Source organism: Aulonocara stuartgranti (genome assembly GCF_965226115.1).
Source record: "Aulonocara stuartgranti genome assembly, chromosome: 18".
NCBI lineage: Eukaryota > Metazoa > Chordata > Actinopteri > Cichliformes > Cichlidae > Aulonocara > Aulonocara stuartgranti.
Genome location: NC_138954.1, coordinates 5,110,698 through 5,131,397, shown reverse-complemented (window position 1 = coordinate 5,131,397; position 20,700 = coordinate 5,110,698). Strand labels below are relative to the sequence as shown.

The following is a 20,700-nucleotide window of genomic DNA, read 5'->3' as shown; positions in this document are numbered from 1 at the left end:
AGCAAACTGCACACAGAGTTGGCAAACATTGAGTTTACTTGCATTTAGGCAAAATGATATAAACACTTATCATGAGCCAATATAGCACATTTAACTGCTTTTATTTAGCAGGGATTACACAATACACAAAATTAGTCACAAACATTTTTAATCAAATCTTGCAACATGTTGCTAAGAAGAACCAGGACAACCAGGTCAAAGCCATACTGAAGTATAACCTTCATTAACATAAATCACAAAGAAAACATATTTAAATAAAAATTGTATACTTGTCTTGAACTTTTTTAAATCTTTAGTCCTGTGTATTAAAACTTATTTATTGGCTGATAAAAAGGAATCACATCATGGTTGTTACAAGGAACAAGTGATGAAAAACTCATTTTCATGTTTGTTTTCTTCTATACTGAAGAAGAAATACAAGTTTCTGTGGTAAATATTAAAAGAGCATCCATGTTCAATAAATATTTGTGTCACCTTTAAAGACCAATAAAAAAAATATCAAACTTAGAGAAACATAAAGTCAGGGCTGGAACAAACAACATAGAGTGCCCTTCACTGCTGTGGACAGGAAATGTACCGTGACTTGGAGCATGAGGTCATTTTCTACCTCGGGTGCTGCAGTGATTTGGTTTGTCACTCAGGTGGATCCTTAGATGAAAATTCAGTCCTGATTTCCAACTGAATCTTTCCCCACAGGAGCTACAAATATATGGTTTCTCACCTGTGTGGATCCTTCTGTGACTTTTCATAGTCGACAAGTCTCTAAACTCTTTCCTGCAGACGTTGCAAGAATACGCTTTCTCACCGGTGTGGATTCTCAAATGAGTTTCTAGTCCTGATTTCTTACCAAATCTTTTCCCACAGGTGATGCAAAAATACGGCTTCTCGCCTGTGTGGATCCTTACGTGAGTTTCCAATCCTGATTTCCAAATGAATCTTTTCCCACAGGTGCTACAAGAATGTGGCTTCTCACTTGTGTGAACTCTCATGTGTCTCGTCAGGTTGGATTTACACTGAAAAGTTTTTCCACAAGTGTCACAGCTTACAGATTTTTTACTTGTATCAGTTTCACTCCGAGACTTATCTGTTCGGTTTTTGTGACGTCTCCTTTTCTTCAGCTCCGCATTTCTAGTTGATCCCGAGTCCACATGCTGGTTTTCTTCCTGTTCCTCAAGCTCTGGTTCAGGAAAGTTAAGAGCAAGGAGCTGGTCATCGTTTGGTTCTGATTCACTGAGGTCACTTTCCTCAAAACTAGAAGTCACCATAAAACTATTGATCTCCTGCTTCAGTACAATCTCCTCCAGCTCCTGACTGGTGCAGAGTTCCTCCTGTTCCTCTTTAATCTGTGGAGGATCTGGGTCCTCCTGGTCCAGACTTGAGTTCCTCTCCTGCTGATTGGCGACAAACTCCTCCTCCTTACAGGCAGTTTGCTGGTGGAGGTCTAAACGAACAATAAAAAAAATGTAATTATAGAAAAACACTTCTGAGAAGATAAAGTTTTAGTTAAAGTCTGTAATGAGGGCATGTTGCTCACATTTGCAGGTGAAATTAAAAGTGTGTAAAAATGAAGTTATTTGTGCACTCTGATGCAAATGAGAACTTGAGTTCTGACATTTTTCAGCAACATTAAGAGTAAAAAAAACCTTTCAAACAAAAAAGAACTCACTTATTACTGACTGACTGATGATCTATTTTGGAGTTGATCTCGAAACTGATCTACATCTTGATATTTTTCAAAATAATCTTCACTATTGGGGGTGGCTGTAGCTCAGGCGGTAGAGCAGATCATCTACTGATCGGTTCGATTCCCGGCTTCACCTAGTCTGCATTTCAAATATCCTTGGGCAAGATACTAACTCCAAGTTGCCTCAAGTTGCTCTTTGATCTGTGGAATGTGTGTCTGAATGTTGGTAGAAAGCACTAAGAAAAATGTGCTTGTGCGAATGGGAGTGAGTGGGTGAATGCACAAGTTTTGTAAAGCGCTTTGAGTGCTCAAGATTGAGTAGAAAAGCGCTATATAAGAACCAGTCCATTTAAAACTCCCTGTCATGTTTTCACGAATACACATTAAATAGATCTGACTGATACAAACTGTAGGTTTAATATTAATGTTAACACTTCAGAAAAGCGATTACAGTTTTACCGCTGGTCTGTAAATCTTTCTCAGGTTTCCAGATGTTATGCAGCTGTCTGAGCCGCTCTTCCCCGCTCCAGACGACGATGCCTTCATCCTCGTGTTTCACTACAAGCTGTTCTCCCTCTTGACTGATGCAGAGTTCCTCCTGTTCCTCTTTGATCTGTGGGGGATCTGTGTCCTCCTGGTCCAGATTGAAGTTCCTCTCCTGCTTCCAGACCTGCTGGCCAGCCAGATCTTCCTCCTCCTTACACTTCATGTTGATGTGGGACTTGAGGAACAAAGTAAAAAGAAAAAGATTAGACAGGTAAAGGTGCAGCCTCAGTCAGCAGGGCTGTACACTGTGAGCATGTTGCTCACATATGTGAGAGAGGTTTGTACAAATGTTTCAGAAGCACCATGTGACTCCCTCTCTTTGTTGGAAAGTCTTATTAATTCACTTTATAACTATTACTTTGAAGATAAATTTCTACCATCACAAAAATATTATGACCTCTTTAAAAACAAACAACGGCAACTACATGACTTAAATTCCATGTTTAGATGAAGGTAATGGTCAATGCCTTTTGACAGGGGAAAAACCTCCACACAGAAGAATCTTACTTGGCTGAATCATAAATTATTCACCATGATTAAAACTGCAGATGAGCAATAATCTGCATTTTATTTTAGCCAAAGAGGAATGTTTCTGTTTGTCTGTGATCTGACTTTTTCTGCTGGGTCCAAATTTCATTTTATCCTGTGTAAGTTTGTTTCTCTTCCTGTTAACTAGCAAAGTCAAAATCACCTTGATTCATTTAACTTTAATTCAATTATAAATGTAATCATTTTATTGAACAATTAATTTCATTTCAATGAAAAACAATTACTTAAAAGAAAGAGATTAAGTTGGAGAGAGACATGTGGCCATCTTTTAGTGAGTTAGACCCTGATTAAGGGCTATTTTTAAAAGTAAAGCCCATCTCTCAAAGTCCCTGCCGGCCTGCCTCCACCTCGGGAAGTCTGTGGGTGCAGACGGAGGTGAGGAGCACCACAGGCGGCAGAGAACTGTCTGTAGCCCCGGAGTGAGGCGTCGTGAACCGAAGCAGACAGCGAACTGTGGCACAGTGCAGAAAACCGAAGCTTTCCCTCCCTGTTTGGTTTTGATGTGTCTCATGAAAGTCTATTGTTAAAAGTTTACCTTTAAAAAAAACGGACGCACTTGTTTGATTAGCTGCTCTCTGATTTTAGCCTGTTAGCTTACAGACTGAGCTCAGATCGTTCCTGTGTTAGTTCATTGAGAACATCACAGTTTTACATACCTGCTGCGTGACTTCATCTCGGGTCTCCGGCTGATATACAGCAGTCTGAGCCAGTGGCGGATCTCATCATCCTGGACGACTGTTTTTAATGTTTTTAACCACGGAGATTTCTTCTGCATCATCAGTCTCTCATTGTTAAACTCTCCCAGAAACTGAAGACAGTTGTGCCATTTCCGCGCTTCTTCTTCTTCTATTGAGTAGACGGCAGACTACACATGTCCAAGGGTAATACTGTCCTCCTCAGGCCATTGGCATCAAGTCAAAGCCTTAAAGTCTGGTACTTTGCGCATGGTCATTTTTTACGAACAGCAGAATCACAAGACAAAGCGTGCCAATGTTTATACTTTTCACTGTGACTGCCAAATAGATGAAAAAGTAGATGTTAAAAAACAACTTATAGTTTTGTCATTGGGCTGGTAGAAAGCTATGAGTTTCTGTCCCTTTGTCTGACCTTAGAGACTTATTTTAAAAGGAAACATTACAATCCTTTAAAGCAAGTATTTTCACCTCTGTTCCCCCCTCTGTACTTAGCTTTTTTGTTGTCATGTCAGTAATTGTCCAGTTGATGGCTCCCTTGGATCACAAGCCTGTCTCATGAGTCCAAGTGAATATATTCTTAATAAACAGCTTTGAAGAATTTGTGACCAACTTTGTTTCATTCGGAACATCATCATCATGAGTCAAACTCACTCTTGGATCTACAAAATATTTAACAAAAACAAACATCACTGAATCATAAGGTATTTGCTCCAACTCTTAGTCCAGAAACACATGAGTGAACTAGATCAGCTGCTCCTCCAGTTCAGCTGTGGATTTATATCATTATTTATATTTGTAAAGTGGATATGCAGTTTTTCAGTACTAATATAAGCATTTTATATCATTGCTTTATTGACAGATGTTTGGTGTTCAAGGTCAGGTATCAGTTTGAAAAAAACAAACAAACACACTGAGTTGAACTTGAACTTCCTACTGACAAAAACTAAAATTGGTGCAAAAATAACCAGAAACATATAAGAAGCATCCTGGAGGTGCTGCAGACAAGATAGGACCAATAACATGTCAACAGGAAATCCTTTTTACTAATTTGTTTATTTCTTTTTAGATTTTTACTCTCCATTTTAAGCCATGATGTTTGCTGATACTGTGTTCCTACTGTTTGTTCTCATTAATAGTTCTGTTTTTAACATTCTGTGCTGAAGCTGGAGGAAATGTTTCTACAGTGTCAGATGATACAGCTCCAAACTAAATAAGTGACTAACTAACGATGCTTTAATACACTTTACTATAAATTATGATATAGTGCACTTTCTTAAAATTTCTTATTGCTCTGTAATTAATTGTTTTCTTTATAAATGTACAAATGAGAATAAAATCTGTGTGATAAAGGAAGGTCTGTAGACTTCTCTGTTAAGATCAGTGAAGAGAAACAACAACATACAAATACCTAAGAAAAATATTCAGTAAACATTTAGAAGATAGAGAAGTTTATGTTGTCATGTGGAGAAATTTTTCAAATAAAAATATCCATAAGCATTGATAGTCTCCATGGCTGAACAGACACAGGAAAGAGCTCCACCTATAAAACGTAAAAACATCAAGACAACATGTTGAAGATGTCGAGGTACTGCCCATAATGTTTGACTGACATCTGATTTATGTGCAGCACATAAATACCACAATAATGATGGAGAGAAACTAAAAGGGAACTAAAATACAGATTTAAACTTACAACAATATGAAAGACTTCAGTCTATTTCACTTTAATCAACTCAGCAGTGGCTCCATAACCATAGTAAAGCCTCAGTCCAGCATAGAGCGGCTGAGTGAATGTGGTCTGGACTCTGTGGAGGAGAGTCATGGTTTCAGAGACGCTGTAGAAGGACAAAATACCTGCTCTGTGATCCAGGTACACTCCTACTCTGGAGGAACGAGGACCTGAGACAGGAATTTCAATGTTGTTGTACCAAAATATATATCTGTTGTTGGTACAATCTAATGACCAAGATTTGTCATTATGTCCAAATCCACATTCACCTCCTTTTCTGCTGATATTCTTGTATGCGACTGCTACATCAACTCTCCCTCTCCACTCCACCTCCCAGTAACAACGTCCAGTCAGACTCTCTCTACTCAGGACCTGCAACCTGTTAGTGAATCTGTCTGGATGATCAGAATAAGACTGTTGTTGATTCATTAATGTTGCTTTTCTGTTCCCCTCTGATAATAACAGCCATGTGTTTGCTGTGTTTGGATCCAGTGTGATTTCACATGAATATTTTAAGAATCCAGCTCTGGTCTTTGGCTCTGGTTGTGACAGTAAAACATCCACTTCAGTGACTGTCAGTGAGATGTTTGTCCGTTCCTCTCTCAGAATGTCCTGTAGTTTATCTCTGACCTCTGACACAGCTGCTGTCACATCCTCAAAGTAGCTCAGAGGACGGATATTGATGCTGGATGAGTCTGTAGACTCACTGAGTGCTGACAGTGAGGGGTAGTTGTGTAGAAACTGGATGTGATCCTCTGTGTGTGAGAGCTGCTTCAGCTCAGCATCTTTCCTCTTCAGCTCAGTGATCTCCTGCTCCAGCTTCTCCTGAAGCTCTTTGACTCGACTCACTTCAGTTTCCTGCTGGGATCTGATCTGCTGCTTCACATCAGAGCTTCTTTTCTGGATGAGATGGATCAGCTCAGTGAAGATCTTCTCACTGTGCTCCACTGTTTGATCAGCAGACTGATTGATGGCCTCCACCTCCTGTTGAAGCAGCTTCACATCTTTCTCTCTGTCCTGGATTCTCTGCTGGATGTTTTGTCGACTCACCTCCAGCTCTCTCTGCCTCTCAGTCCTTTCTGCTGCAGCTGAGACTGTGTCGTGGCCTTTATGTTCATCCACAGGGCAGAGATAACAGATACTCTGCTGATCAGTACGGCAGAACATCTTCATCACCTCATCATGACGAGAGCAGATGTTCTCCTGGAGCTTCTTGGAGGGCTCCACCAGCTTGTGTTTCTTTAATGAAACTGCAACAATATTATGAGTCTGAAGGTGTTTCTCACAGTAAGATGCCAGACAGAATAAACAGGACTTGAAGGCTTTCATTTTTCTTCCAGTGCAGACATCACAGGCCACATCTTCAGGTCCAGCATAGCAGTGATCAGCAGGAGCAGCTTGGAGTCCAGTCTTCTTCAGCTCCTCCACTAAAACTGCTAACATGGTGTTTTTCACCAGGACAGGCCTCGCTGTGAAAGTCTGTCTGCACTGAGGGCAGCTGTAGATTTTCTTCTTTTCCTCTTCATCCCAGAAGCTTTCAATACACTTCATGCAGTAGCTGTGTCCACAGGGAAGAGTCACCGGATTCTTCAGTAGATCCAAACAGATCGAACAAGAGAAGGTTTCTCGATCCAGCTGAACACTTTTCTGCGCCATTTCACCCAACAGTGTCAGTGACTGTGTGAGTTTCACTTCCTCAGAACTGAAACTGCTCTGATCTAAACAACATAGGTTTCTGTAGCGAATGGGATCTGTCAGCTCTTATACGTCACCACATGTTGGTTGCACCCATCTTCAAACTGCAGATCAGAAGGGGAGGGAACAAGGGAACATGTGGACAGAGAGGAGGTGCTGAGTTAGAGAGCAGGAAGAGGGAGGGTTATCAGACACTAATTCAATCCTGGAACATGTGAGCCTGTGAGTTTTTCATTTAAAAATAGCACTGCTCAGCCTTTAAAGTTGTTAAATAACCTTAACATTTAAAAGACAATCTTTTTATGTAAATTAGTTTAAATTATCATTTTAGTCATTACAGGATATCAAATACTGCAGCTGAACTAAGAAATTGTTGTAGAAAAAAGCAATAAAAGGTCGTTCCCCCTCTGTCCCCTCCTGGTCACCTGTGCCTCAATTTTATGAGATGAGATGGATCAGCTCAGTGAAGATCTTCTCACTGTGCTCACTGTTTTATCAGCAGACTGATTTTATTCCACAACCTAGACATCCACATTACTCACACTCTCATAACACATACATATAGGGCCTTGGGATCGGGCATGTTATACGGTGTCCAGAGGACAGTCTTTGTATTCAACCTCACCTCTGGCGCTGGTGCCTATGGAGCGCCAGGACTGCCATAATGAATTAATTAAATACACCATTAAATAATGAATTAAATGTGGCAATAATTAATTAAAATTGGAATTAATTAATTAAATAAATAGTTATGACACATGTAATTAATTAATTATTGACACGTTTAATTAATTATTTATGTATTTCACATTTTAATTAATTATTCCATCCATCCATTCGCTTCCGCTTATCCTTTTCAGGGTCGCGGGGGGCGCTGGAGCCTATCCCAGCTGTCATAGGGCGAGAGGCGGGGTACACCCTGGACAGGTCGCCAGTCTGTCGCAGGGCCAACACACATTTAATTAATTAATTATTGACACATTTAATTAATTATTTAATGATATATTTATTTATTTCATTTTGGCAGTCCTGGCGCCTGGCTCTCATCTTGAAATAATTTTATCTGTCAGCCTCACCCATCAAACTCAGGGGGCGGGGTTAACGCTGATCAAGTCAAAACCATTGCTTAGGCCTGGTGGCCATTGTTTCTAGCACACAACAACCGGCATGTGGAAGCTAACAGAACTGAACTTTGAAAAACCCTGTTTGTGTGTCACCAAATACCGTTTTAATATTTTTTTAGCCGAGTATGTAGTGGTTTAATCTTCATGTGTCTGGTCGGTTTGTCAAGATACAGCCTCTTTGCAAAAGTGCTTCGATGATTTCGGAGACGTCTGCCCAGTCTCACGGCAAAGCGTGGGATAGACCCGCTCGCCTCGCAAGCAATCCCACCGACAAAGCGCAGGCCCCGGTACACAGCTGTAGTAACCCCCGCTGACTTCTTTTACTGAGGTTATATTTATCGGTGTTTTATTTCCTGATGTTCTTATGTGTCCTACGTGTTTCAGTCGCCAATTCTGAATTATAACTAACATTAAAAACATGTTTAAGGAGGAGAGAGAGCAAATAAATCTGTTTAACATCTGATCTTTGGGTTTTTGTTCAGTAATCAGCGTGACCTGTGTATAAACGCATAAAAGAGATAACGTTGGTGTTTCTGTCATGTAGTAACTGCTGGCTTTAACTGTACAAAGGTTGTTCGACACTATGAAACACATACAGACTTCATGATGTTCGGCTAATATTTTTATTGTGAATATTAATCATGAGGGTAAACGGCCCTGTACACCACGGAGCGAGGTCAGCATATCCACGATATGCAGAGTTTCCCAGCTGACTAACTGCCAACTATTCCAGAGACGTGAAAATATACAGCATAAAGAAAAGTGTAAGAGACCCAGCAGCAGATTAGAATAACAGTTATACATTTAATAAATCACCAAATGAATCCAAGAAACGAGCAAACCTGTTCCGACAATTTGAGTTTGTGTTCCCTCAGCTGCAGACTCGCTGCTGTTTAAATGTTTGAAAAGGAAGATTAGATATAAACAAACGTCAAACGTAGACTCATTCTGCCTTCACATTTGATATGAGGCCACACAGTAAAAAACTGTCAATTTTACACTTAGAGAGTTGATTTTAACTCTGTTTCAGATAACATTTGGTCCCACTCAAAATTAGGGTAAAATTTACTCTATGGCCAGTGTTAACTTTTTAGTGTTAATTCTACTCAGTTTAGTGTCAAAATTAACAACAAAATGTGTAAAAATATTTAACACTGAGGGTTATTCACACTGTTTAGAGTAATATGATTTCACTTTATAGAGTTATTTTTAGTCCAAGTTCACTCTAATGTGTAATAATATTTCATTTTCATTATTTTTTCATATTTATCATATGATGCTATATTTCTAAATGGCTGTGATCTATCCTATATTATGAAAATAACTACAAACATACAGGTTACAGTAACAGCATTTATTAGCATAACAAACTCTTACAAATGACAGTAAGTAATGACAGTTGTCATTCACTCCATACGACAATTGTATGTCAAAAGGCCTGGGATAATGCAGGCTGTCAACATGAAAGACAACTAAATCTTGCTTTGTCCTGGTCAACTCATAAGCATGGAAATGTTCTTGAAAGGCTACTGTACATAATGGCAAAATGAGAAGTACCAGTTTCTCATGTATTATCAGAACTGACTCAATCTGGTAAAACACAGGCATTTCAGACACTACTTTGCCACAAATAACCAAATGCGGGCGGTAAACAATACCATTCTGTTTAGCCCAGTTCACTTTCATAACTTGAACTCTATTGGGCAGTTGCATTGCTATTGCAATTCCAGAACCTCCTTTTACCATATCTAAAGACACCATTTTTCCTGGACCAATGTCTAACCGACTAAAGGTTGTTGAAGATTGCCAAATGTATGCCATATAATTCTGGTGTTTTTTTGGCCAGCGTTTTGGTGATATTTTTGAATGATTTGAGCAGTTTCTTGAAAAAATTGTGCTTACCTTCATAGCGCATGCACCAACTATGAAGTACAGGCCCTATTTTTTGGATGCAGCGAGGATAATGGATAAGAAAATGGTGCTTTGGTAAAAGTTTTTTCTGGGGATACAACATCTTGAACAGTTTGTGGTGTTCCACAATCAAATGTTTTAAATATACACACATACCTTGAGATAACATAGGAGAAAATACAATGTTAACTATCTGTAGTAATAAAAGTAGTAGGCCCCGATGTTGGTCAGTAGAGGTTACCAAATCTCCAAACATGAGGGGAACATTCCTCAGTAAGCACCATGTCTGAATAGCATTCAGTCCCAGATCATTAGACTCTCCACCTAAATTCACAGCTACTGGCCTATTGTTTTTCTCCATGAATCCATAATCAAAACTTTGTATTCTCAAATTCACTTCTCCCAATGTAAGATGTTGTTCTTTTAAATACAAAAACAATAACTTCAGTTTGTACTGGGCCACTCCTTCCAAAACATCATGCATCACATCAACTGAGAAGTTCTCAGTTGTGTGAAAATATGTCAGTGAATTCAATAAGCATGAACTCTTTACACCAAAAACATAAGGAAGCAATGGATTATTAGACATTTCCTGACAGTGAGCAGTGTGGTTGTCTTTGGTGCGCAACACTATTTTGGGGAAATCTTCAGAGAATTCTGTTTGAAAGTCATCTTTATCAGCTAAACAAAACCTGCAACAGTACCTTGCACTGAAAGACTCCACCAGACCAAACAAGCTATGTAAGCCTAAATTATCACCAGTGACCTGTACCACACTACCACGAACATAACCACCGAATAGTGGAATCTCAATACCATCGCTCTCTAACACTTTAATGTCTCGAACAATAGGAACAAGAATTTCACTAAAACCATAACGTTTCAGATCTTGTGCATGAAATAAGGCACAAAGGTGTATGTTGGCCAAAAAAGAATTCCATTTGGGAGAGAAGTTTCTTAAGGTAAAATATACTGCACCCAACTTGTGAATACCTCGCTTGGAACCAAGAGGATTTGCAACCTCAAAGTCATCATAGAACATTTGGATCTGAACTGTGTGCTTTTCTGTTGAAAAAAAGAGGGCGTGTCTTCAATAGAGATCCATCACAAATATCTCTGCGTCTTGAATCACAAGTGTCTGATTTTTTCAACATTTCTCCAACATGCTGACTCTTAAATATTGATTCCAATGTTGATAAAACTGGAACATACATGAATTTATCTTGAACAACTGCCTGATCATATGTTCCAGTCTTTTTATTTCGCCTTGTGTCAAATCTTGAGCCAATTACACATTCAACTGGTTCTACAGTTTCCCACTTGTCTGATAAATATTTTGACCTCTTGTACTCAGAATTAAGAACTGAGAAAGGATTCTCTAACTCATCAAAACATGCTTCAACTTTCTTGCACATTTCTGTTTCTCTTTCATTACTAAATACATGCTTAATGACTGTTTCTTTAGCATGTTGTTGGATATCTTGAACAATCTCTTCCATGGAATTCACTACAGAATTCACTACACTTTGGCCTACACCTGCTGCCTTTAGATCAGAAATAACAGCTGCACAACTATTTACAAGGTCTGCTGAAGATAATTCCGACTCAGCCTCTAAATCAGGGGTGTCAAACTCAAATACACAGTGGGCCAAAATTCAAAACTGGAACAAAGTCGCGGGCTAACATTAATATTTATTGAAAAAAAAAATCTTCCTCTAGATATAAGAATGAATCTTTTTTTATGGACTCAAACAAGTTTTGCTGAAAACCTGAATATGGAACAAGCAAAGCTTAATACTAAACAATATATATATTAACTGTATAATACCAGTAGGCCAGCTCTAATAGTAATTTGGTATGGCTTCAGGCACCACATCAACATTAGCAGTAGTACTTGTGTCCGTAACACTTTGAACTGGTGAAAAATCTAGTTCTGCAGAATCAAATGAACTGCTTACGTGGCATTTGTTCAGGTGCTTTCTAAAGCCAGAAAAACTACTAAAAGAACGTGAGCATCCCACTTGGCCACATTTGAGATATAGTGTCCTCCCAGTACAGAGACCATGAATTACCTTAAGGTGTTTTACAAGGCTGTTTGGTCTACCATGATCACTTTTGCAAAGAAAGCACTTCATTATTTTGATCTCAATGGATACTAACGCACCATTCTTGCTCGCAACTCTGGGAGTTTCCTTTGTTTCCCCAACATCAATGTTGTAAATGGTTGTTTGCAGAAAAGTGAAAAAGTTGGTCAGGGATGAACTGTATGACGTATCAAAGACATAATGGGCCTTAAAGAGTTCATCAAGGGCTCCTACTGAACCTGTCGCTTTACATGGAAGTGCATGCTTGTCAATCACAATGAAGAAGGTGTGGATGCTGCTTCTTGTGGGTCCCTGAGCAAGAAGGTAGGGCTGACTGCTTCGGGTGATGTTGTCTAGATGCTGCTGTACACTGGTTCCAGCCTACAACAACACATTAAACAGCAGTATTTAGTGACTATCCCATTAGATTAGATCACCTTACTGTACATTACAATGGCGGTGATGGAATATATATTTTAAATAACATACCTTTAGGAATTTGATGAGGTTATCGACAGCTTGAGATGCAGACATCTTTCCTGGTCTCTTTCACCCTTGTGCAGATGGCGGTAGCAGATGTAGCAGCAGCAAGATAGCAGACATGTCACTGTCCCAGCCTACAGACGAATAAACAAAGAATTACTCCAAAAATACATTCGATAGACAGAATTGCCTATATAACCAACAATGGCAAATAAAAACAGTCAGTCATACCATTCTCAACTTCAGTAGCTGACTCAGCATTGCACATCAACTCCAAGAGCTCCGAGGTGGGTACAAGTCCATGACTTTCCTTTACAATCTTTGATTTGAGATCGATGGGCCACCTCTCCAAGAATTTGTTGGCAGTGACCTCATCAAACAGGAGTCTGAAATCTTGTTCTATCTATAATGCAAAAATAGAAGATAAGAGGTGTAATGAGTGAAATTGCAAGCTGCATGGAATATTTCAGTGATTCAACAAATGAAGATGTCTTACCAGTCCTGGTGTGTCCAGAAACCGCGGGAAGACTATGAAGACATCTGCTGCATTCTTATCATCGCTGACCATTGAATGCCGATAAATGAAGGTAGCTTTCATCTTTTCACGGATAGTGTCTTCATCAGCAGAGTGTCTCAAAAGAGCAATAGCTGCTTTTACATCCTCATCTGATAACACTGTCTCAGTGGTGAGTGGTCTGGATCGACCACGGCCTGGCCCGCCAACTTAAGAAAAAACAATTTGATTGACTCCTGCCTACAAATTAGATCAGAATCATTTAAATCACAAGTGAACTTACTTTTAGGAGATTTGGAAAGTGAGACACTTCTTTCCTCTGCAGCTTTTCTTTGAATTGTCTTCAACCGCCACGCAAGGTATCCTGAACCGCTCTCTGGATCATAGTAATGTTCTTATGTAATTAAATACAAGCAGAATGTTATCAACATTTCTGAGGGCAACTATGTGTTTAATGTTGCAAAGTCCCCTTTACTTACATATCCATGTTGTGAATATGGGTCTTCCAGATATGGAAACAGAGCAACAATCCCCTGCGCATACATCACTCTTACACTTTTAGGGGGAGATGTCCTAATGTATAAATTCAGTGATGACCGTCACTCAATTGGCATTGAACATCACAATTAAAAATAATACAATACTAAAAATGTTTCTTTATAGACTACATTTATGATTCTTACCCATGTGCTTCTGTCATCTCAGCAGCAAGTATGTTTATCATCTGTCTTCTAGTTGCATCTGTCAGAGATTTGGTTTTTGCATACTCTTGTATGATGTGTTCACCACCAGGCTTTGTTGTTAGGATTTTTTCAATCAACTTAAATAGACATAAAATATGAAGTCAGAAATTTTTTAAACCTTGAGAAAAACTGGAAAACGATTACATAAAAACACTTCACATCAAACATGCAAATTAGACTAACAATGTTCACTACCCACAGCTTTTGCCTCATAGTTTATATGGCATGGCCTTTTAGGTTGTCTTCCTTCAGTGGTTGCTGCTTCTTCAGGAGGTTCACACATTGTGAAGTTTAGAATGATTGTATCATCCGATGGAGAAGATGATGATGACAGAGATACACCTGTGCATTAAGGAACATGACCAAAGCAGAAGCATTAAATTTAACTGTTAATGCTTCAATCTCAACCTTTAAATTTCATATAAACATATACGTATGTGAGTGATTACCAAGTTCTTCATTGCTCAGCATGACTCGGAAGGTTACAGGTGACCCCTTCACTATTTCTTCAAACACCTCTGCGTCTACTTCTGTGTCAGACTGGTCAAACACCTTCATATCTAGCTGTCTGCCTTCTGGTATGTTAAATTTTAGGCACACTGAAGTAAGGTAAGAGAAAAGAAATGTTACAGAAATTGTTAAAAAAAAAAAAAGGCCATGCATTTTCTTATCAAATGGTAGAGTAAGGCTATGTCTTCACAAAATATTGATGAGATGAAGCTTAAGAATATAGGTAATTCTCATTCATTGTTGAAGTAGAAACAATTATCAACTTAGGTAGTTGACTTAGAATATAATTAAGCTTGTTTATTGACCAGGTAAACGTTGTTATCTTGTTTTATCCTGATATTCTAACCTTCTTTCATGAAAGCATCAAATGTCAGGGCCCTATTTCAGGAAGCCGGTTTAGAAAACTCAGAGTGAAAAACGATACTCAGGGTTGAGTAACCCCGAACTGTCCAACTCGGAATATTCGGTTTCAGAAAGGCTGATAACAATCAGTTCAATCAACGCGGAGTTGCTTTAACCCCAAGTCAAGCGCGCGCACGAGGATACATAAAGCCCTGATTAGTGGAGCACAGATTAAGCGAGTCACCATGGAGACGGAGGGAAAGAAGGCGCGGTCAATGTATTTTACAGCGCTTGAGGCCGAAATTCTGATGGCAGCATATGCCGATAACATGCAAATTTTGCGGAAAAAAAGTAACACAGCCTCAGCTGCAAAACAAAGGGAGCATGCATGGCAAAACATAGCCGACAGAGTCAATGCGTGAGTGTTACTTTAAACATTGATCTAGGGATTTCCACCCATTTAACACGTTATTTTATTTTATTTTTTATTTTATACATTTTATTTTGTGACGTGATGTGAGCGCAGGTGCAACCCAACAGGCCCCAAACGTTCCTGGCAGCAAGTAAAAATGAAATATAAAAATATAGTCCAAACAGGTAAGGTGTAATTGTATTATGAGCCATAGTGCTTGGTCTGTTTGTCCCATGTAAATCAATTGCAGTTAGAGGCTACATTAATTTTCCTTCTGTAAGCACTTATTGAAATTATCTGAGCACATTACAAGTACATATTTGCTTACTCTGTATGCTCAAATGTGACCCCGTTATAGCCAACAGAAAAAAAGCAGAGGCCTGAAAAACAGGTGGGGGTCCTCCACCACCACCACTCACAGAGGCTGAGCAGTTGGCCCTCAGCCAAAACAGTGGGCGCCCTGTGGCTGAAGGCATCTCTGCGGGGACATCCTCTGAGTCAATAACCCCGCAAGACACAAGTGCCTACATAAGAGGTAAATTCAAAATAATACATGATGTGCATACATCCTTTCTTCACAGTCACCTTTGCAGTGCTACTCATTCATTTGATAAACTCTTTACCATAATGGATTATTTTGTAGTGAAGTTATTTTCCTACTGATTTTGCCTTCCCTCAGTCTTGGTTGTCTTTGAGAGCATAATGACAATGAAGTGTAAGGTGATTGGTATATGTTTGTTAATTGCCATTTGGTCCCTTGTAAGTTATAAGTGACCTGTATAAACCTCATATTCTATCAGTTGATGGTGATGGTGTACTGCATCTGGTGCAGCCTCCTGTTGAGCCAGACCAACATGCAGTTATGAGTACTCTTAATACTCCACAGATTATATGAGTTTACAGTAGAACAGCAATGTTGTTAATTTCTTTACTACAGGAAAATAATGAAGAAACATTGACAGCTGTTACAGAGGAGGAAGCAACAGAGACACTTTATGAGGTTTACATCTTACAATGGAAAATATAACAATTGAATAAAATGTGGTACTATAATAAAACCATGGACTTTCTATGTCTCTAACAGAGTGATGATGGAAATGAAGAGGAAGAGGGTCCAGCCACGTCTCCAACAAACCTTTCCTCAGTAAGATGTTCAGCACTGATTTACAACCAACCTAAGTAGGCATGTACTATGAATGTCAATGCTATTTTCTGTGTTTCAATAGCTCCCTGTAAAGCAGCTGTACAAGACCCATTTGATCAAGAAAATAAAAAAATGTGACTTGGAAATGGAACACTTCAAGCAGCAGATCCAAAAGACCAAGATTGAGATTTTACTGCTAGAACATCAGTTAAGGGTGGGTGAAGTGGTCAGAGATGGACGAATTATTTCAGTGTTATATACTTATACATAATAATATACTTATTAATACTTTGTGTACAGGAAATACAGGCGACCAATAAAGCCAGTTGAACAAAAAATCTGTTTATTCTTCTTTCAACATGTTGAGATGATGGGTCAAAGGAAATGATTGTGACATATGGTGTCTCTGACTGCTCTTCCATCTTGTATGTCCGTGGGAGGGTCAGGATGTTCATGGTTTGGATCACTGCTGATGTTTGGTTCAGAAGGACAGTGTTCTCCTCTAATTGTGGCAATGTTGTGAAGAATCACACATGCCACAATAATGTCACATGCCCTTTCTGGGGTGACCCTGAGTCTTTGAAGGCACTGGAACCGGGCCTTAAGCATTCCGATAGTCATTTCAACTCTGGCTCTTGTCCTGCAATGAGCCAGATTATATCGCTGCTGTGGGCCCGGTTCAGGGTCAGGGTAAGGGGTAAGCAAATAGGGTAAACATGGATACCCCCTATCACCAAGCAAGTAGCCAGTGAACTCTCCTAAGACAGAAGGATACACTTCAGTTCAAATGTCCCTGTAGCAATTGGTCTTTATATATTTTAAAGTATTTTCAACTCACCATGTCCAAATTTTGTGCTCAGTGTACATTCACGAAAGATTCGTGAGTCATGAACAGAGCCTGGCCACTTGGCTTCCACATTTGTCATAATGTTGGCAGCATCACATATGATCTTCACAGTGCAGAGAACACAAATTAGCATCCATTACTATAATGAAATAATTTGTTAGTTTGAAATGCTACAGGGAACTATGTACCTGTACATTAATGCTGTGGAAAGACTTCCTGTTCACATAGTCTCCTTCATTTACTGAAGGAGCAATGATTGGAATGTGAGTGCCATCTATACAGCCAATCACGCCTGGGAACCCTGAAAATAAATGTAAAATTTAAGTAGTAGTTCAAGTATCACCACATCATGAATTGAGTTTTGTTCATCCTGATACCTGCAATTTTGTGGAATCCCTCTTTGATAAATCTTGTGGGTCTATGACCGGGGAACACCACAGACGAGTACAGACGAGTACAGGAGCCTGGTTTGGAGCCTGCAATGCGTCCTGTCATAGAACCCTCCAACGCATAGTGAGAGCTGCAGAGAGGATCATTGGTGTCTCTCTCCCCTCCCTCCAGGACATTTACAGCACCCGTCTCACTAAAAAAGCCCTTTGCATAGCGGCTGATCCCACGCACCCAATGCAAAGCTTCTTCAAGCTGCTGCCATCGGGGAGGAGACTGCGGAGTCTCCAGGCCAGGACCAGCAGGCTGAAGGACAGCTTCATCCATCAGGCTGTCAGGAAGCTTAACTCCCTCCCGATTCTGCCCCCTCTCTCCTCCACGGTCTCACTGAACTCTGTCACACACACACAAACACACACACTCTCTGACTCACTCACTGGCCTGCACCAGTTACCAGTCACTTTGTGGAGCATTGGACTGCCATTACCTCATAAGACTTTGTTGTTACACTTTCTCTTACCGTACATTACTAAATCTCCATTTGCACTATTTGCACTACTCTGCCTGGTTTACACTCAATGTCACTTACCCATTATATTGTATATTGTATAGCTTTCTTGTTATATGTAAAATTGTATTTATTTAAATTTTTACTTTTTAATTATTTTACTTGCATTTTTAATCACTTTTATATTTAAATATATTTAAATGTTCATTTGCTATTTATCTAGGGATTGAGAGTAACGCAATTTCTATTCTCTGTATGTCCTGTACATGTGGCAGAATCGACAAATAAAGTTGACTTTGACTTTGACTTTGAGGAGACGTTTCAGTGCAACTGTAACATTCCTGACTGCCCAACAGACGGTAGCCTTGGAAACGTGCTCAGCATCACCAATATTATACAGAAAGCTCCCGTTTGCAAAAAAAACGAAGTGCAATACAAATAATATGTACAGAACTGAGAGGATGTCCGCGATGTGTCACATGAGCAATATTAGGCCTGAGGATGTTATTCAAATGAATTATAGATTGTGCTGAAAAACGGTAACGTTCACACAGAAAATCATCAGGAAATGATAAAATGTCCAAACGCGCTCTGATCACTCTCTCCCGGCGGAGAGCTCTGCGGAGAATTTGGGCTTCAACATCTACTGGCTCTTCGAGGTAGGGGCACGCCATGTCCGACACTTCCTACTGTCAGGTTTCCGACAAAGAGGCGGAGACAGTCAGGGTTAGTTGTGGTAAACCTGCTAGGGGGCAGGTTAGCTTCACGGAGTGTGTCGTCATAGTGACTCACTCAGGATTCATCTGAACTCGCTTTGTGAAACCGAAAACCCAGAGTTTTCGTTAACTCAGGGTATACTTACTCAGAGTTTGCACTAAACCGGCTTTCTGAAATAGGGCCCAGGGGCCTGTTCTTGGTACCTCGCTAAGTAAGTTAGCCGGATTTGACTGTTGACGATTTCGCGTGATCCTGGATCGTTCGGTTCTTCGAAGCTCATCCGGGACTTGCTGTCATAGCAACAGAGCCGTAAGCGTAAACCTGCTCGGGAGCAGGTTTACTTTATGTAAACAGGATTAGATCGCGGCCACTCAGGTATTTCCGCTTCATGTATACGAAAGCAACAGCGATATTTTACCACTGTTGTACCATAAATAAATAACATCAATGTAACTAAAGATAATGCAGCACTTGATCCTTTTATTGATGTCACACAGATACATACAGGTCATTTCCTAAAAAAGGGAAATGTACTATTAACATTCTATTACATGTATGTGATTATTACAGATGTAATTCATATTTCAGAGTAGTAATTGTAAATTACTTCGTGTAATCAAGATGGGAGACCACGGCTATAAAAGCGAAGGTGGATTTGGGAAGTCTGTCGCAGTCATATCCTGTCCGTATACGCGAGCCACCCATTGCAGAAGGTGCAAGATTGATAAGGAGAGTCCTCAGAATCCAGCGTATATTGCGGGATAGACAGGATCCTTTAGCTCACGACACGCGACAGTGTGCTCATAGAGAGATATCGATATTCCCGTGAGGGTATTATTCACTTAACCAACTTGTTGACGAGGGGGTGCAGGACCACCACCTGTCTTTTTTTGCGCTGCCCCTTTTCTTGGTTGCTGTTATGAACAAACTAACAGAGTATTTCAGGGTCTCTGTCCAAGAGACGAAAAGCAATATAAGTGATAAATATTACCATTCTGTAGAATATTCTTATATTTCACTTTTACTTGTTCCCATGTTCTAGTGGGTCCTGTTGTGGCGCTAATGTGAAAGGGGATATAATATAACATAATGTAATATAATATAATGTAATATAATATTGGATAATATAGTGTGATATGATAAATCTACCCTACCACCTACTGGTGTTGGCCAGAGGGGCCGATGGCGCGATATGGCAGCCTGGCTTCTGTCCCAGGGCAGCTGTGACAGCTACCAGTGTGTGAATGTGAGAGTGACTGAATAGTGGCATTGTAAAACGCTTTGGGTGCCTTGAAGAGCGCTATATCAATCCACTCCATTATTATTGTTATTATTAAATTACTTACGAGTTTAATTTGTCAGCAACTTTCTGCCAGCCCTCTCTCCTTGCTTTTGCAGCCTTTGCAGTGTTCCCTTGCGTTTTAATTAGACTCTGAAACTCCTGAAATCCCTCACTCAAGAGTTCTTGCTCTGCTGCCGAAGAATACCGAGCGCGCTCCTTCGACATTTTCGCCGACCAATCAAAGGGTTGCCGATCAATGTTTCTACTATCGATGCGTAGCCCCTGTTGGGCCACCCAGTGATCTCACATTACTTCATCCAGCTATACTAATCGTCAACAACAGGTGTGTTCGGGGAACCGGAATAGCGAGCTCAGAGTTAGCGCGATGATTTGATCTTGGATGTGTCATTTGATCTTGGATGTAGTAAGCGACGTACGAAGAACGGGCCCCTGGTCAGACAGCCTAACATACTTCTGCTCCCCACCAAACAAAACACGCAGCAACATATTCTGTTCACAAAACAAAAGAGAAAAAAATAATAAAGGAAAGAGTTTAAAACTGTGGATGTACTTTAGAGCTTTAGTTTTTATACAAAATAGAAGCAGTTAAAAGTCAATATTACTTAACAGCTACAGCATGAAGAAATAAGTAACAGATTAACTGCTAATAAAGATCCTTTATCAACCAGTGTTACTGCAAATGGACCAAGTGTGACTAACATCTAATATTGTTTAATAACTTTAGTCTACTTATCAAGTATTGGTCGCTCTTACTGCAATTCGCTTTATTTCTG

The 20,700-nt window shown here is 39.8% G+C and overlaps 4 protein-coding genes across 5 annotated transcripts in view; all 4 read right to left on the bottom strand.

Moving 5' to 3' along the window:
- Positions 1-84: 84 nt before the first annotated feature.
- LOC309694559 (uncharacterized protein) lies at positions 85-2,426 on the bottom strand. The gene is made up of 2 exons (XM_082514745.1): positions 2,144-2,426; positions 85-1,441 (listed from the first exon to the last, which is right to left on the bottom strand). The coding sequence occupies exons 1-2, from the start codon at positions 2,391-2,393 to the stop codon at positions 597-599; spliced, it is 1,095 nt and encodes a 364-aa protein (XP_082370871.1). The 5' UTR covers positions 2,394-2,426; the 3' UTR covers positions 85-596.
- Positions 2,427-4,101: 1,675 nt separating this feature from the next.
- On the bottom strand, positions 4,102-7,721 carry LOC309694519 (tripartite motif-containing protein 16-like). The gene has a single exon (XM_082514667.1). It carries the CDS (start codon positions 6,857-6,859, stop codon positions 5,189-5,191), a length of 1,671 nt encoding a protein of 556 aa, XP_082370793.1. The 5' UTR covers positions 6,860-7,721; the 3' UTR covers positions 4,102-5,188.
- A 1,640-nt stretch (positions 7,722-9,361) lies between these two features.
- The window catches only part of LOC309694569 (uncharacterized protein), a 28,575-nt gene continuing 17,236 nt past the window's right edge, over positions 9,362-20,700 (bottom strand). The window contains exons 2-10 of one of the 2 annotated variants that reach the window (XR_014272903.1): positions 14,207-14,356; positions 13,957-14,099; positions 13,698-13,834; positions 13,494-13,587; positions 13,298-13,390; positions 12,997-13,223; positions 12,732-12,903; positions 12,507-12,634; positions 9,362-12,398 (exon numbers count right to left, since the gene is read on the bottom strand). Coding sequence is in view for 1 of the 2 variants with exons in the window: in XM_082514757.1 (XP_082370883.1) it covers positions 13,358-13,408; positions 13,494-13,587; positions 13,698-13,834; positions 13,957-14,099; positions 14,207-14,356 (575 nt within the window). In the remaining variant the exon portion in view is untranslated. Of the gene's footprint in view, positions 12,399-12,506; positions 12,635-12,731; positions 12,904-12,996; positions 13,224-13,297; positions 13,409-13,493; positions 13,588-13,697; positions 13,835-13,956; positions 14,100-14,206; positions 14,357-20,700 lie in introns of both variants that reach the window. The other variant, XM_082514757.1, reaches the window with a different exon arrangement.
- On the bottom strand, positions 15,936-18,816 carry LOC309694565 (putative nuclease HARBI1). Its single transcript, XM_082514752.1, has 4 exons — positions 17,390-18,816; positions 17,201-17,313; positions 17,004-17,115; positions 15,936-16,923 (listed from the first exon to the last, which is right to left on the bottom strand). The coding sequence occupies exons 1-4, from the start codon at positions 17,724-17,726 to the stop codon at positions 16,541-16,543; spliced, it is 945 nt and encodes a 314-aa protein (XP_082370878.1). The 5' UTR covers positions 17,727-18,816; the 3' UTR covers positions 15,936-16,540.